The 17,386-nt window shown below is 37.3% G+C and overlaps 1 protein-coding gene across 5 annotated transcripts in view; it reads right to left on the reverse strand.

Moving 5' to 3' along the window:
- The window catches only part of LOC122809153, a 1,026,347-nt gene that overhangs the window by 467,708 nt on the left and 541,253 nt on the right, over positions 1 to 17,386 (reverse strand). For all 5 annotated transcript variants that reach the window (XM_044080437.1, XM_044080436.1, XM_044080435.1 and 2 more), the window contains exon 11: positions 12,675 to 12,719. In XM_044080437.1, the coding sequence (XP_043936372.1) occupies positions 12,675 to 12,719 (45 nt within the window). The remainder of the gene's footprint in view (positions 1 to 12,674; positions 12,720 to 17,386) is intronic.

Genomic DNA, 17,386 nt, shown 5'->3' on the forward strand with positions numbered 1-17,386 from the left:
TTTAAAGGAGTCATCTGTCCATTTAGTATATTATAGCAATTGTTCTATGACTATATAAGGAGAAAGCATTACTGTTTAATACTCAGACCCATTTCTGACTTTGGAAATTGATTTTTCTTTATATAAAATATTTAAATCTTCTTCTTCTTTTTTCGGCTGCTCCCATTAGGGGTTGCCACAGCAGATCAACTGTTTCCATTTCTTCGTGTCCTCTGCATCTTGCTCCATTACACCAACCACCTGCATGTCCTCTCTCACCACATCCATAAACCTTATCTTAGGCCTTCCCCTTTTCCTGTTACTGGCAGCTTCATCCTTAGCATCTTTTCCCAATATACTCTGCATCCCTCCTCAGCACATGTCCAAACCAACATAATCTTGCCTCTCTGGCTTTGTCTCCAAACCTTCCAACCTGGGCTGACCCTCTAATATACTTATTCCTAATCCTGTCCATCCTCGTCACACCCAGTGCAAATCTTAACATCTTCAACTCTGTCACGTCAAGCTCTGACTCCTGCCTTTTTGTCAGTGCCACTGCTAAAAACCCATATAACATAGCTAGTCTCACAACCCTCTTGTAGACCTTCCCTTTCACTCTTACTGGTACTCGTCTGTCACAAATCACTCCTGACACTCTTCCCCACCCACTTCATCCTGCCTGTACTCTCTTCTACACTCACCATTACTCTGAACTGTTGATCCCAAGTACTTAAACGCATCCACCTTCGCCACCCCTTCTCCCTGCAGCCTCACCATTCCTCTATCCTCCCTCTCATTCACACACATATATTCTGTCTTAGTCCTGCTGACCTTCATTCCTCTTCTCTCTAGAGCATATCTCCACCTCTCCAGGGTCTCCTACACCTGTTCCCTACTCTCACTACAGATCACAATGTCATCTGCAAACATCATAGTCCACGGGGACTCCTGTCTGATCTCGTCTGTCAACCTGTCCATCACCATTGCAAATAAGAAAGGGATCAGAGCTGATCCTTGATGTAATCCCACCTCCACCTTAAATGCATCTGTCACTCCCACCGCAGACCTCACCACTGTCACACTACCCTCGTACATATCCTGTACCACTCTTACATACTTCTCTGACACTCCTGACTTCCTCATACAATACCACAACATCTCTCTAAAAAATATTTAAATATGGTTTGTAAAAATTGACAATACACTTATGTAAATTTTCATTAGTTATTTTATTTTAAGTTTGGAATGTGTTTCAATATATTCATATTAATAGATTTAACTTATGGTAATTATAATCTGTTGAGTCTACAAAAATTTACATAGTATATTAGTTATATTAACAATTAGGAAGAGGTTTAGTCAGTTTGGGTTCTAAATAAGATTAGGAGTATTGTTTCCATGGATCTATGGATTGCAATTTTGTGTAAATATTGCATTTTAGTTTAATGTAGAGTTATTAACATTACACTTAATTTTCATGTATGAGATATTTTGGAAAGATATGTATTTATTACCCACATTTCTAAATTTGATGACATTCTAGTTGACTTGTTTAAACTTCAATAGACTATCTTTTTTAATTTTTTTCTAATATACAAGGTCTCTAATTATGCTTTTTATTATCATCAATGGCATCTATAGTGCAAAAAAAGAATGCCCGTACTTAAACATTTAAATATTGACAAGGCAGTTATTAATCGACCACAAGAATCTCATCTCATAGGAAAAGATTTAAAATGTATGACTAATTAGGAATATGAAGTAATTGGAGTTTCATTTTTTTAAAGCAAAAGAAGATGAGCCATAATATTAGGTAAAATGTTCTTATGCCAGCACTTATATATATATATATATATATATATATATATATATATATATATATATATATATATATATATATATATATAATATATAGACAACAAAGGTATGCTGTCTTTTAATTGTTTTAGAATTTAATAAAAGAATAATTACTATAGCTAGTTTATATTACAGTATTGGAATGGGTTGGAAATTAAAATCAATTTAGAAATAATTTTATCAAAAATGAAACATGGCTTAATTTTTCCTGATTATTTTAATTCTGTTTTAGACAGAAGTGGTACTCATGCAGTAAAAGAAACAAGGATTTCAGCCTCTGTTACATGCCATAAGAGACTCCCTGTTCTTTACCAATTTTTCTTTTGCTTTTGGAATCTAAGCTAGAATTGATAGTATATTTCGCCTGACTGAAAATCTAAGCTAAATAAAATGTTAAAGTCATTCTCTGTCCCCATATGGATCGTAATCATTATTTAATACATTATAGTAAATTCTTATTTTTTTTTGAGAATACCAGCCTATTTAACTAAACAATCAAATCTTAAAAGTTGGCTGAATAAAAGTATAAACATTATGTGGCTTTAAACAATAATAACCAAGTTAATGAAATCTTATTCTAGGATTATTTTAAAATACACATTCACCTGAAAATTAAAGGTTGGCGTACAGAAAAAGTTTGAAAATGAAGTGCTTGAAATATTACAAGATTTTTTTTTTTTGCTGAAAAAATTAATGTCCAAAATGGCAATATAGTATCAACATTGTAAAAGATTTAACAAATGACTATTAACTGTTTTTATCAGACACAACAGAACTAGCATTAGAAAAAAACAAAACCAAATTCTTATGCCTGTACTCATAATGGTTTACACAGACTAACATATCAAAATTAATTAATAAAATTAAATCAATTTTTGTTAAAAGATGAAACAGATTTAGATGACATTTTACTCATCTTTAATAACTTTCATGAAAAATCAAATACAAGTGTTGTTAATCCAAATGAGGAACAACTAGATACATTTTTAAAATAAAAATATTAATAATAAAATATCAGAAACTCTTATTAATAACTTGGCAGATATATCTATTTATGAAATTAAAGAGCAGATTAAGCATCCTAAAAATAATAAAACTCTTGGCCAAGATGGCTTTAATTACAGAGATTTATAAATTATTTCCACACAGATGATCTTTATTCAAAATATTTTCATCAATACAGGTAAAAAAGGTAAATATCTGACAAAATGCACTTCATACAGGTTTATTTCACTTGTAAATGTTGATTATAATCTCTTTATGTCTATTCTAACTGATAGATTAGAAAAGTAGTAGATTCATGAGTTCATAAAAATCAAACTGGATTTATTTCAAATTGGAAAACTCACAATAGTATTAAAATACTAATAACAATAATAGATTTACTAGTATAAATAAAACTAAATTAGAAATTTTAAGTCTTGCCACATAAAAGGCTTTTGATTCTGTTAATCGCAATTATGTATCTCCATCTCTGAAAATACATGTACTTCCCATTCAATTTATTATAATGCTACAGAAATTACATGTTAACTCCAATACTTATATTAAATTAGGTTCATTTATGTCAGGTTTTGGAGTCAGAATGGGTACAAAGGAGGGTTGTTCTTTATTGCCTTTACTGATTAATCTGGCTCTTGTACCTGAAGCTGAATTCATTTGAAACAATGCTAACATTAATGAAGGATTTGAGATATATAAGACACATGTATCTAAAATCCAAATCTTTGTTGATATTTTATTAACAATAGGTGACATAAATGAATCAATACAAGAAATATCTGATTATATTCAATTATTTGATGAAGGATCTAACATGAAATTTAATAAATTAAAAAGAGATATTATTTTATTCAATCAAAATGTAATTGATACAATATATAATTATAATTCATAATCAAAAATCATATTAATTATTTAGGAATTTATTTTTTTAATAATTTAGTCAATAATAAACACAGTTTTCATTATCATAATTGAAGAAATGGTTGTCTTAATTTTCAAATTGAATACTTTTGTTATTTAAAGAAAGACTATTGCTAGTTAACATAATTTTATTAACAAGAATTCTATGTTATTCAAGCAATATATTTTAACTAATAAGAAAATAATAAGATTAATAAAATATTATTAGAATTCCTATGCCATCCTTTAAAACCATGGACTGCTTTTATAAATCATATTAGACCTTGGATAGATCAGATTTCCTAATATTCTTAATTATTGCCAATGCTCTGCTTTGTTGGCATGTTTACGTCGGGTTGACAATTCATGGAAATTAATTCATGAATATATATGATTTAATTCTAATTTAATTCCTAATCCTATATGTTTGGATATTATAAATAAAATGGCATGGTAGTAAAAATTACTTTTCTTGTTTTTCAAATAATATAACAGCATCACATTATTTTAATCTAACTATAAAGACGTTTGAAAAAATATAAATGAAATAGATCTTTAAGAAGTTGTTTTTTTTCTGTTTATCCAATAGTTCACACTCAGAGGATTCCTGAAAGTAAAGTATTAAAATTAATGTTGAATTTGATATCTGTAATTATTATTTTGGATTATTTTTTTTGAAATGCCCACATATTATATCTATTGATAAAACAGTTAAGAATTATGACTTATCAAATGCTAGTCAATCAAATACAAATAGATTTTAACACATTTAGAAATTAAAAGAAATAAGATGATTGATATAATAAGAAATGATTGCCCAAATATTTTACATTATTTTTTTAATCATTAATGGAGATGGTGAAGTGAGACTTTTGCTTTCAAATGTGAATAAGCTAACTTTAATATGAAATACTAAATGTAATAGTATACATTGGAATTGCATTGTTAAATATAATCTTAATGCTGTAACACTGACAAGTGTAAAAATTTATTCTGAGTTCAGCAAGATTAAGCCTGTCTTGTAATTTATGGAGAATCTTTACTTGGAATATTTACATCATGTATTTATTACACCTCAAAAATTATCTACACTTAAAATTAGTGAAAGCATATGGTGGAAATGTAAAAAAACCTTTGAAAGCAGATTGGTATCATGTTTTTAGATGTAAGAAAAATAAAAAATATTGGAAAGATGCTATTTTTTTTTAAACCATATTGTCAGATAATTGTGAAATGTCTGGTTCTTTACTGATAACCAGTGTTTCAATTCCTTTTTGTTTTAGCAAAGAACAAAATTATCTTTTGTAGACGTCACTTGCAATTGCAAGAAAGATTATAACTAAAATTGGAAAAGTGAACATGTACTACATTTTAATTTATGGAGAACCTTTACTTGGAAATATTTACATCATGTATTTATTACACCTCAAAAATTAACTACAATTAAAATTAGTGAAAGCATATTTGGAAATGTAAAAAAAAAACTTTAAATGCAGATTGGTATCATGTTTTTAGTTGTGAAAAAATAAACAAATATTGGAAAGATATTTTTTTTCAAAAGCCATATGGTCAGATAATTGTGAAATGTCTGATTCTTTACTGATAACTGGTAAAAATTACTTTTCTTGTTTTTCAAATAATATAACAACATCAAATTATTTTAATCTAACTATAAAGACTTTTTAAAAAAATATAAATGAAATAGATCTTTAAGAAGTTGTTTCTTTTCTGTTTTTCCAACAGTTTGCACTCAGAGGATTTCTGAAAGTAAAGTATTAAAATTAATGTTGAAATTGATATCTCTAATTATTATTTTGAATCAATTTTTTGAAATGCCCACATATATCTAGGTTCATAGGTTCATAGGTTGGTACTAGGCTATCAGCCCTAGGGCCTATACAAGCCTAGCCATAACAATTCCCTGGCTATTTCTTTCCACATTATTTACTTTCCTGGACCCCCGTCTAGCAGGGCGACTGACGTGATCCCTGGGGTGAATTTCCTTTCTCCCATCCAATCATCAAGGTTCCTCTTGAAGAGGTCCAAAGAGGCACTCTGCTTGACATGTATGGGCAATCTATTCCAGAGTCTGGGGAGTCTCTGGGTCAGGAACCTATCCCTCCAGCATGTTTTGTTTATTGTGATGACAAGGTTTAGATCCCTGGAGCGTGTAGCTCTGAGGGATTGGGATTTTTTAAGTGTAGCATGTCCAACAGCTCTGGGTTTGACATGGCCTTATATGTTAAGCAGAGATAGCCTCTGAGTAGACGATATGCGACAGAGTATAGCTGGAGTTTTTTAAGGCGGTCAGCGTAGGGCATCTGCTTTAGGCCTGTGATTCTTTTAGTGAGGTATTTCTGAGGCCTTTCCAGTTGTTGCAGATGTCTTGAGAGGTACATACCAAATAGGGCATTGTATTTTATTTTTGTTTTTTGCTAGTTTTTAATCAGGGGCATCAGCCAGTTTAAGTTAGAGGGTTGCCACAGCCCATTTTAATTAGTGGGCAACCTAACTTTTTCAACTAAACTTCTTACTCTAGTAAATAAAAAAAAAATAAAAAGTTTATTTGTTTCACATTCTTCACAAATTCATAGTTATTGTTGTAGCTGCTGTTTTTTGCTTTTCTGTGTGTGTGAATTGTGAATTGTGCAGTAACATGTCAAAAGAGCACAAGGAGACTAAACCTTCAGGTTTTAAAAAGTGCAGTAAGTGCACTCAAAAGATGTCCATGATGGACTCTTGTACTGTTTGTGTTTATTGCTTGGGAGCAGTTCATCTGCAAGAATCATACTCAATATGTCACTCCTTGGGTCTACTTCACACTGTCAACACTTCAAAATGCAGAATTTCATATGGCCGAGACCATATGATCAACATTTGAAATGCTGACAATGCAGAACCAGCATCTCTGTACAGTGTGAAATGGAAAGATTTCCATTCCTGCAATGTAGGGTGATCTTGGAGTTGGTATATTTAAGTAATGGGGGGTGTGGGGGGAGGCAGAGCCCCCCACAGTGGGTGAAAGGGGGGCCTACCCCCTGCTAACAGTGTTTAGGTAAGTGTTTTTTGATTTTTGCTTGTCTACTTGATATGTTCGACATTTCAAATGTCGCTCATATGGTCTCAGCCATATGAAATTCGGCATTTTGAAGTGTCGAACATATGAAGTAGATCCCACTCTTCTAGTTCCAGAGTGCTATTAGAGCATAGGAATAAGTTGATAGAGGTCTGTTAAAGTCCCCATTCCAGGACGCTTTGGAAGAAGGCCTGGGCACATCAGGATCTCAAAAATCTCCTTCAGTTAAATTGGACATGTCAAAAAGATCTTCTCCCTCTTTGGGACAATTGCAGCCTGCCAAAAAAGTCAGCAAAATTGTTTCTCTGGCTCCGACCACTTCAGAACTGACAAAGTCTGTTCCATCAGTGCCACCAGTTATGGTGCCTGAGGAATTTGAAATCAGGACCTGGTCCCCAGAACTGGAAGTGGTTAGTCCTATTCTCAGATCACCAATATTACAGTCAGTCATATCTCCCATCCTCTCATCTAGGTCTTCCAGGAATCTTTTGGAAGATGATGTGGATAGAGTGGTGCATAGGCTTCTGAATACACCAGTGCTGGTCAGACTTCTTTCAGCTCCAACCTGCAGGGATTCAGAGCCAGCCAAGATTACCCCATTGACATTGATTCCTTCTCTGACCCGACCTGGGGCCATGGAGCTGAAATTCCTAGAGCCAACTGTTGTGGAACCATCGGGGTCAAGAATCATTCCAGTTTCTTTGGCACTGACTACTACTTTGACATCCTCAGTTCTGTCCGCAAAGTCTAGGAGCCGTCACTCTCCAGTCAGGTCCAGGGAGGGAAGTCAGATCAGATAGTTGTCGGATCCAAACTTACCTCTCGGGACTTTGGAGTGGGTGAGCTCGGCTCCTATATCGGCTTCGGAGCCAACCTCCTTGGTACCAGTGATTTCCTCTGGCTCTTTGGAGCCAGAGGGATCATCAGATCAGGGGAGGGGGGCTTTTGAGCTGATGAGGACAGAGCTATCTCCCCAGGCAGCTCAACTCAGAGGACCTAACATTCATCCCCTAAAGTGTTGGCGTCTGTCTTTGCACCACACCATCCACAGACCAGCGGAGACCCTAGGCCTCAGAGTACCCCATCAGGTGAACCCCTCTCTTCTGAAACCTCTCCAGAATATGCTTCTGAAGAAGTCCTTTGTAAGAGACTTTGCAAGAGGAAGCACTTGGTCTCCCCAGAGGAGTCAGTCACCTTGGACACAGACCTCAATGAGTCTAAAGGGTCCCCAGGGTCGCCCTCTGAGGATGTCTACTTCACAGACATCCTAGAAATCCTTAAACAGAGAGGCAACTGGAAGCTCATCAACCCTTCTGATGAGGAGTCTGTTTACCTGAAGGCCTGTGGGTCTCACCCTTCAGCCACTTGAGTGTCTCTGCCTTTCGACGAGCTCATGGAACTAGTTAGTCAAAAGGCATAGAAGTCTCCGGATGCAGTGGTGCCTGTCCCTAGGAGGCCAAATAAGTTTATTACAGCCCCTTCAGATAAGCATATTTTATCTAAAGGTATCCCTGTAGATGCTATGGTGGTGGCAGCAGCCACCAAGAAGGAACTTTCTGAAACATCCTCATCTGTCCATCCACTAAACAAAGATACTTAAATGATGGATAGATACAGGAAGAGCATGTTTTTGTCAGTGACATTTACACTAAGATCGCTGAACTACCTGATGAATTTTACAAGACTATTTTGGGATCTCCTGAAGAGTTAGGAGAGACGCTTCAAGGTACAATAGCTGCAGGATCTCTGATAAGGTATCATCCCAGCTCTCCACCTTAAACTCTGTGGTCAACTCCTCCATGAGACTCATTTTGTATGCAGCAGGTGGAGCAAGTAGAGCAGTGGATTCAGGAATTTCCCTAACGAGACATTCTTGGATGCACTTATGCAACTCTGTGAAACACTTCAAGTCTTCTTTCGTTAATGCCCTGTTTGATGGCTTGTCCTTGTTTGGGCCAAAAGTCAAAGAGATGCTAACCAAGTGTGAACAAGAAGGAAAAACTCTCTCTGCCATAGGAGTCTGTTTTTCCATACCTTCAAGGCCTTATCCTAAAAGCCAGAAGGGGGGAAAGATGTGGTTCCAGAAATCCTATAGAGTTTTTCAAGACACACGTGGTGACTCCTCCCCAAGGGCAGAAGGGGAAATGCTAATGGAAGACACCACCCACGGGGCAGAGGGGCATCCGCAAAATCATCCGCAAAATCAGGGCAGCAGGGATTCTTTCGATGGCAGGCCCTTTCAGTGCTCCTGAGAAAAGACCCCTCTGTCCAGCTCTGGAGGCAGTCAGGGGATGCTTATCTTTATACCCAGAAGCTTGGCTAGAAATAACAAGAGACAATTTGGTACAAAGCATCATATTCGGAGGCTACTCTATACACTTTTCTCTTCCCATCCCAAACATAAAGAAAACCCCAGATGTTCCACCCAGTCAGAGGGATCAAGTAATCCCAGAAATGTAAAAGTTGCAAGAAAAAAAGAGTCATCCAAAAGGTCCCCGCAGACCAAATAGGATCCGGAACTTACTCAAGATTCTTTTTAGTGCCAAAAATAACAGGGGACTGGAGACGAATTTTGGATCTCAGCAAACTAAATGAATCAGTGAAAAAAGACCAAGTTTTGGATGGTAATACTACAGTCAATCCTTCCCTTTTTGGGAGAAGACAATTGGATGTGCTCTATAGACCTCCAGGATGTGTACTACCACATAAAGATGGACAGACAATCCAGGAGTCATTTGCGCTTCCAGCTGTGAACCAGTCATTACCATTTCAGAGCTCTGCCCTTTGGTCTCACTAAAACCCCCAGAGTGTTCACCAAATATATAGCAGAAATCATGGCTCACCAGAGATGTCTAGGATTCCGAGTGTTTCCATATCTAGATGACTGGCTCCTAACTGCCACCACCAAGCATCTACTACTGGAAGCGAGAGACACCACTTTATCTCTTTGCTCTAACCTAGGAATCATGATAAACTACAAGAAATCTGCCTTGTTGCCATCGCAATGTATCGTAATTATAGGAGCGGCCCTAGGTACTGTAAACATGATGGCAAAACTATCTCCAGAAAGAATTTCAGTTTTGAGGCAACAAGTCTTCAACATTCTCTCCAAGACAAAAGTTAAGGCGAGAACAGATGGGGACCATGGCTGCAGCTATAAGTTTAGTTCCACTAGCACACATGCACATGAGAATTCTACAATGGCTACTTTCCAACCAGTGGTCTTTACAAGAACTACCTCTATCTCACCAGATTCTGTTAACAACAGTCATGCAAGAAGGACCTTCGCTGGTGGCTTCACTCCACCCATGTGACATCAAGTCAACCTTTTCTTCTGTCGCAGCCGGTGGCAACCGTGACCACAGACACCTCCCAGATAGGGCGGGTGGGGCATTATTTGGGCAGGGCAGTTCAAGTTACTTGGCAGGATCATGAGGTCCATTTGCATATCAATGTCCTACAGATGAGAGCAGTGCTTTTGATATTGCAAGCACTCCAGCACTCTCTCCTGCTAGGAACAATTGCGATACAGGCAGACAACATGTCAGTTGTTTGTTACATAAACAAGCAAGGAGAAACCAGGTCTTATCCCCTTTGTTAAGAGGCCCTCAGAGTATGGCAGTGGTCACTTTCCTCCATACGCTTTCTCATAGCAATGCACATCCCAGGGAGATAAAACGTGATAGCAGACAAACTCAGCAGAGCGATTTACATGCCTCACAAGTGGTCCATAAATCAAGAAGTAGCAGAGAGGATTTTCCGCCAGCCTTGCTGCAACCTTTTTGCCACATCCATGAATGCCAAATGCAGCAACTATTTTGACCTGATCCCCCCCTTCGGGGGAGTCACCAAGGAATGCACTTGTACACAATTTTTCATTGCACCATACTTGTCATATTGGTTCCCCTTCCTTTGGCCTCATCTAAAGGAGGAGCCATGAGTTCTGGACTCAGTTCCAGACCTTCTGACACATACATCTGGAATGGTCCATCCTTCTCTTCAAACCTTCAAACTGACAGCTTGGCTGCTCCAATTCCCAAGATAGCCAGGCTTCCTAATCTCCCTCATTCAGTCAAACATACCTTAATATCTTCTCATAAGGCTTTGACCAGAAGATTATATGCCAGCAAATGGAAAAGGTTTTCTTCCTGGGGCAATGACAAAACATATTGACCGCTTTTTCTGCTCCCATAACTGTTATTCTTGAATTTCTGGCCAAATTGTTTAATGAAGGCGCAGCTGCAGCTATTGTTCATGTTCAACTAGCAGCTATATCTAATTTCCATATGAGCAATCTCGTCCCTAACTTGATGTTCCACAAACTTTGTAAAGCCTTTCTTAAGGGAATTGTTTTGTTAAGGCCTCCCATAAGAGCTCCTCTACCTCCATGGGATCTAAATTTTGTTCTGTCCTATCTGATCTTTCCCCCTTTTGAACCTGCCTCATCTTGTGATTTTAATTTTTTTTAAGCTGGAAAACCGTTTTGTTGACTGCTATCACTTCTGCTAAAAGAGTTTCAGAACTGCAAGCATTATGCATCAAGCCGCCATATATGATTTTTCATGAAGACAGAGTCTCCCTGAGATCAAATCCATCATTTCTTCCAAAAGTATGTTTGGAGTCAAACCTAAATCAGTCCATTGAGTTAGCAGTTTTTTTTTCCCAAACCATGGCAACAAGGCAGAATATATGCTTCACCAGCTGGATGTACATAGACATTTATGTTTTTACTTACAGAGGACAAAAGACTTCAGGAAATCTGATCAGTTATTTGTACCATTTTCAGAAGCAAAAACAGGTGCCCCCATTTCTAAGGTCACACTTTCGAAATGGTTCTCAGATTGTATAACATATATATATATATATATATATATATATATATATATACATATATATATATATATATATATATATATATATATATACATATATATATATATATATATATATATATATAAATAAATCTAATGACAAAGCTCTCCCTTTTAGAGTCAAAGGCTATTCTACAAGAGCCATGGCAACCTCTTTTGTTTTTCGAGCTAGATTGCCACTTGATAGCATTTCTGCTGTAGTGACTTGGGAAATGCCTCATACCTTTATCACTCATTACAAAGTCGATTTGTCCTCCAGGGACAGGGCGTCTTTTGGTTCCACTGTCCTGGGAAATATCGTCCCATGAGCCACCCAGGAAATATGGTGCTAGGGACACTGTCCCAACCAGTAAGAAGAAAGGCGAGAAAGGACAACATAACATAAAGGAGTTATGTACTCACCATAACGTTCCATGTTTGTTGTCCATCTCAACTTCATTTTACATCCCACCCTCCTTTCCCCTACCTATGGCTCCTGAAGAACAAAAAGGTTTTTTCTTTACCAACAGTCTCTCTGACCTTCTTCATTGTCTTCATATGATGATTGGATATTACTTTTGGTACCTATAGTTGGAGCAAACAAGATCTGGGGAGATGCATTAGAGCATGATGGGATAGGGATACAGCCATGAGCCAGTGGAAGATCTCAAAGCTTTACTAATGCGGCCGAGTCAGAACCGAGGATCACTTCTGAACCCAACCAGTAAGAATGAAGGTGAGATGGAGAACAAACATGGAACATTATGGTGAGTAAATAACTTCTTTAATAACATTCTTTTTTTCTTTCTCGGAACACCAAAGTACTAATGCATCTGCTATGCAGGTTCTAGAACCATGGACTAAGTCACTTCCCAGTAGACTTGTTCTAATTTAGCCCATGAAGCCATAATGAACTATATAAACAAGCAAATGTATGTCAGAAGAAGAGCCAAGAAATATTAGGTAACATTTCAATGGCCTAGTTTCACAACAGGCATTTCACTTACCTGCACGTACATCAGGAACTAATTTGTCAACTTCTGGAGAAGAAGCTGTAAAAACAAAAAATGTTTCTCTTGAGATAATGCATACCGTGTACACATTCTTACATACAAGAAAACTGATATCATTTATTCAAAATATATTTTATATTTTTAGACTCATTTTGTTATAATTAGATTATTAACATATATTACCACAAAAGCATAATTCACTAGATAGGATATGCAGATTACACCAGCATAAGAACCAGCTGAAACAGACACAGTATAAGCAACTCTTCAGACAGAAGAAAGTCAGATTTATTATATTAAATTAAAAGCTGTGTATGAAAGTATGTTTTATTGCTATAATTGGTTTATCATTAATCAGTCAGATGTGTTTCTCATTCAATAATTTCAATGACATGTAAGCATACAGGTATATGTGTATGTGTGTGTCTGTGTGTCCGTATGTGTGTGCGTGCATGCACACGAACACCTTTGTCTACATATGTACATATGTATGAGTGTGTGTGCATATACATATAGATAGATAGATAGATAGATAGATAGATAGATAGATAGATAGATAGATAGATAGATAGATAGATAGATAGAGATAGATAGACAGATAGATAAATGGATTTCTGTCAGCCAACTAGTCGTTCTTTTAATCAATGAACCACTGCGAGGTGAAAATATTTTACTTACTCCCAGCAAAACTCAGGTGCAGGTTTTAGCATGGATCCTGCAGGAAGACAAGTTCATAACTCCCCCAGTCCACCTTGAGGAAAGACTTTAACATGGATCATTCAGGAGGGGCAAGTTCACCTCTGTCCTGCTCCCCACTATTCACAGGGTAGGTCAAGCCAATAGTTTTAATGAGCATAGTGATGTAATGAAAACAAAACACACACACACACCCACACACATGTACATATATATATATATATATATATATATATATATATATATATATATATATATATATATATATATATACATATATATATATATATATATATATATATATATATATATATATATATATATATATATATATAGGTTCATAGGTTCATAGGTTGATACTAGGCTATCTGCCCTAGGGCATTTATAAGCCTAGCCAGAGTGTGTTTGGCTTTCGCCACCCTTTTAGATTAGTTGACTGTGCCTCTGTATAGTAGGTCACAGAAGATAGCCCTTTTAAGGTTAGTTTACTGTGCCTCTGTCTAGTAGGGACAAAGAAGAGATCCCAGGGGTAAACCTATGATCTCCCATCCACTCGTCAAGATTTCTCTTGAAGAGGGTCATTGAGGGGCTCTGCCTAACATGGATTGGGATTTTGTTCCAGAGTGAGGGGAGCCTCTGGGATATGAATCTGTCCCTCCAGCATGTCCTATTTATTTCTGTGCTGAGGTTTAAGTCCCTGAAGCATGTGGCTCTAAGGGATTTGGATTTCCTGAGGTGGAGCATGTCCATTAATTTTGGTTTGGACATGGCTTTATACGTCAGGCACAGATCGCCTCTGAGTAGGCGCTAAGCAACTGAGTAGAGCTGGAGTTTCTTTAGCCTAACTGCGTAGGGCATCTGTTTGAGTCCCTTGATCCTCTTGGTGAGGTACTTTTGGGGTCTTATATATATATATATAGGTGAGTGTGTGTCTGTATATGTGTGTGTGTGTGTATATGTAAGTGTGTGTGTGTGTGTGTGTGTGTGTGTGTGTGTGTGTATGTATATGTGTGTGTGTGTGTATATGTAAGTGCGTGTGTGTGTGTGTGTGTGTGTGTGTGTGTGTGTGTGTGTGTGTGTGTGTGTATGTGTGTGTGTGTGTATATGTAAGTGTGTGTGTGTGTGTGTGTGTGTGTGTGTGTGTGTGTGTGTGTGTGTGTGTGTGTCCACAAATTAGAAACAAATAACATTGTTATAGCCAGGTTCATACGTAAGAAGCTCACTGCTGTAAGCATGTTATAAAATGTTATTAGATATTATCCTCACTGCTATTTCTTCCCAATAATCTTACTTTTGAGAAATAACAACAATAATTATGAAATAACTAATAATGAATAACAATTAACTACACACTTTGCTATAACTATGCATTATAAAGAAAATAGCAGTATGGGAACATTTGTTAAAATTATATGATTTGTAGCAGCTTTCAATATGGTATAAAACAATGCAAACTCTGTGCTGGCACATAAGCAGTAAACTGCACTCTCCACAGAAAAGCATAGGAAAGCAACTAGCAGCTGTAAAAGCTGTAGGACATCCAGCTCCATGCAGCAGTGAGCTAGAGCCCCAGCTGTGACGAGAAGACCAGGATTCAATTAACAGCTCTAGTTTTGCAGGAGATAGATGACATGAGAGATGAGTGAAGAACCAAATCCCACTCATCTCTCTAAATTAGGAAGGAATGGGGAATGCACAATTGAAGTGGTGGGGCGTACACAGGCATTGTCATCCATGGTGGAGACTGTGGAAGGACAGACTGCTGTGAATTATGACAAGGGGTGGGTCTGCTTGTTGGGAACACCCTCATAAAAGCAGAGGAACTTCCAGGAGAGTCAGCCCACTGCACATCCACTTGTGGGTAGCTTATCATGCACGCACAGGGGTGTAGGGTATAAAATATTTACAAACTGAAAACCATCCTGATGGCTGCCTGAATGATGTTCCATAATATTCTCCTTTGGCTGACCCTCAACCCATTATTCAGAGCAAAGGGATGGTTGATTGTCAGTCAGTAGGGACAAAAGGGCAAAAAGTGCAAAACAAATCTCTAACATACCTCATACTGCATCTAAATGTCGGTCAGAAGTGAAATGCACAGTAACATACCCCATACTGCATCTAAATGTCTGTCAGAAGGGAAATGCACAGTAACATACCTCAAACTGCATCTAAATGTCTGTCAGAAGGGAAATGCACAGTAACATAACTCATACTGCATCTCAATGTCTGTCAGAAGGGAAATGCACAGTAACATACCTCATACTGCATCTAAATGTCTGTCAGAAGGTCAATGCACAGTGGCATACCTCATACTGCATCTAAATGTCTGTCAGAACAGAAATGCACAGTAACATACCTCATACTGCATCTAAATGTCTGTCAGAAGGGAAATGCACAGTAACATACCTCATACTGCATCTAAATGTCTGTCAGAAGTGAAATGCACAGTAACATACCTCATACTGCATCTAAATGTCTGTCAGAAGGGAAATGCACAGTAACATACCTCAAACTGCATCTAAATGTCTGTCAGAAGGGAAATGCACAGTAACATACCTCATACTGCATCTAAATGTCTGTCAGAAGGGAGATGCACAGTAACATACTGCATCTAAATGTCTGTCGGAAGGGAAATGCACAGTAACATACCTCATACTGCATCTAAATGTCTGTCAGAAGGGAAATGCACAGTAACATACCTCAAACTGCATCTAAATGTCTGTCAGAAGGGAAATGCACAGTAACATACCTCATACTGCATCTCAATGTCTGTCAGAAGGGAAATGCACAGTAACATACCTCATACTGCATCTAAATGTCTGTCAGAAGGTCAATGCACAGTGGCATACCTCATACTGCATCTAAATGTCTGTCAGAACGGAAATGCACAGTAACATACCTCATACTGCATCTAAATGTCTGTCAGAAGGGAAATGCACAGTAACATACTTCATACTGCATCTAAATGTCTGTCAGAAGTGAAATGCACAGTAACATACCTCATACTGCATCTAAATGTCTGTCAGAAGGGAAATGCACAGTAACATACCTCATACTGCATCTAAATGTCTGTCAGAAGGGAAATGCACAGTAACATACCTCAAACTGCATCTAAATGTCTGTCAGAAGGGAAATGCACAGTAACATAACTCATACTGCATCTCAATGTCTGTCAGAAGGGAAATGCACAGTAACATACCTCATACTGCATCTAAATGTCTGTCAGAAGGTCAATGCACAGTGGCATACCTCATACTGCATCTAAATGTCTGTCAGAATGGAAATGCACAGTAACATACCTCATACTGCAACTAAATGTCTGTCAGAAGGAAATGCACAGTAACATACCTCATACTGCATCTAAATGTCTGTCAGAAGTGAAATACACAGTAACATACCTCATACTGCATCTAAATGTCTGTCAGAAGTGAAATGCACAGTAACATACCTCAAACTGCATCTAAATGTCTGTCAGAAGGAAATGCACAGTAACATACCTCATACTGCATCTAAATGTCTGTCAGAAGTGAAATGCACAGTAACATACCTCATACTGCATCTAAATGTCTGTCAGAAGGGAAATGCACAGTAACATACCTCATACTGCATCTAAATGTCTGTCAGAAGTGAAATGCACAGTAACATACCTCATACTGCATCTAAATGTCTGTCATTATTGAAATGCACAGTAGCATACCTCATACTGTATCTAAATGTCTGTCAGAAGGGAAATGCACAGTAACATACCTCATACTACATCTAAATGTCTGTCAGATGTGAAATGCACAGTAACATACCTCATACTGCATCTAAATGTCTGTCAGAAGGGAAATGCACAGTAACATACCTCATACTGCATCTAAATGTCTGTCAGAAGGGAAATGCACAGTAACATACCTCAAACTGCATCTAAATGTCTGTCAGAAGGGAAATGCACAGTAACATAACTCATACTGCATCTCAATGTCTGTCAGAAGGGAAATGCACAGTAACATACCTCATACTGC

The sequence above is a fragment of the Protopterus annectens genome, chromosome 8.part0 (genome assembly GCF_019279795.1).
Source record: "Protopterus annectens isolate FY-2018-M chromosome 8.part0, PAN1.0, whole genome shotgun sequence".
Lineage (NCBI taxonomy): Eukaryota > Metazoa > Chordata > Ceratodontiformes > Protopteridae > Protopterus > Protopterus annectens.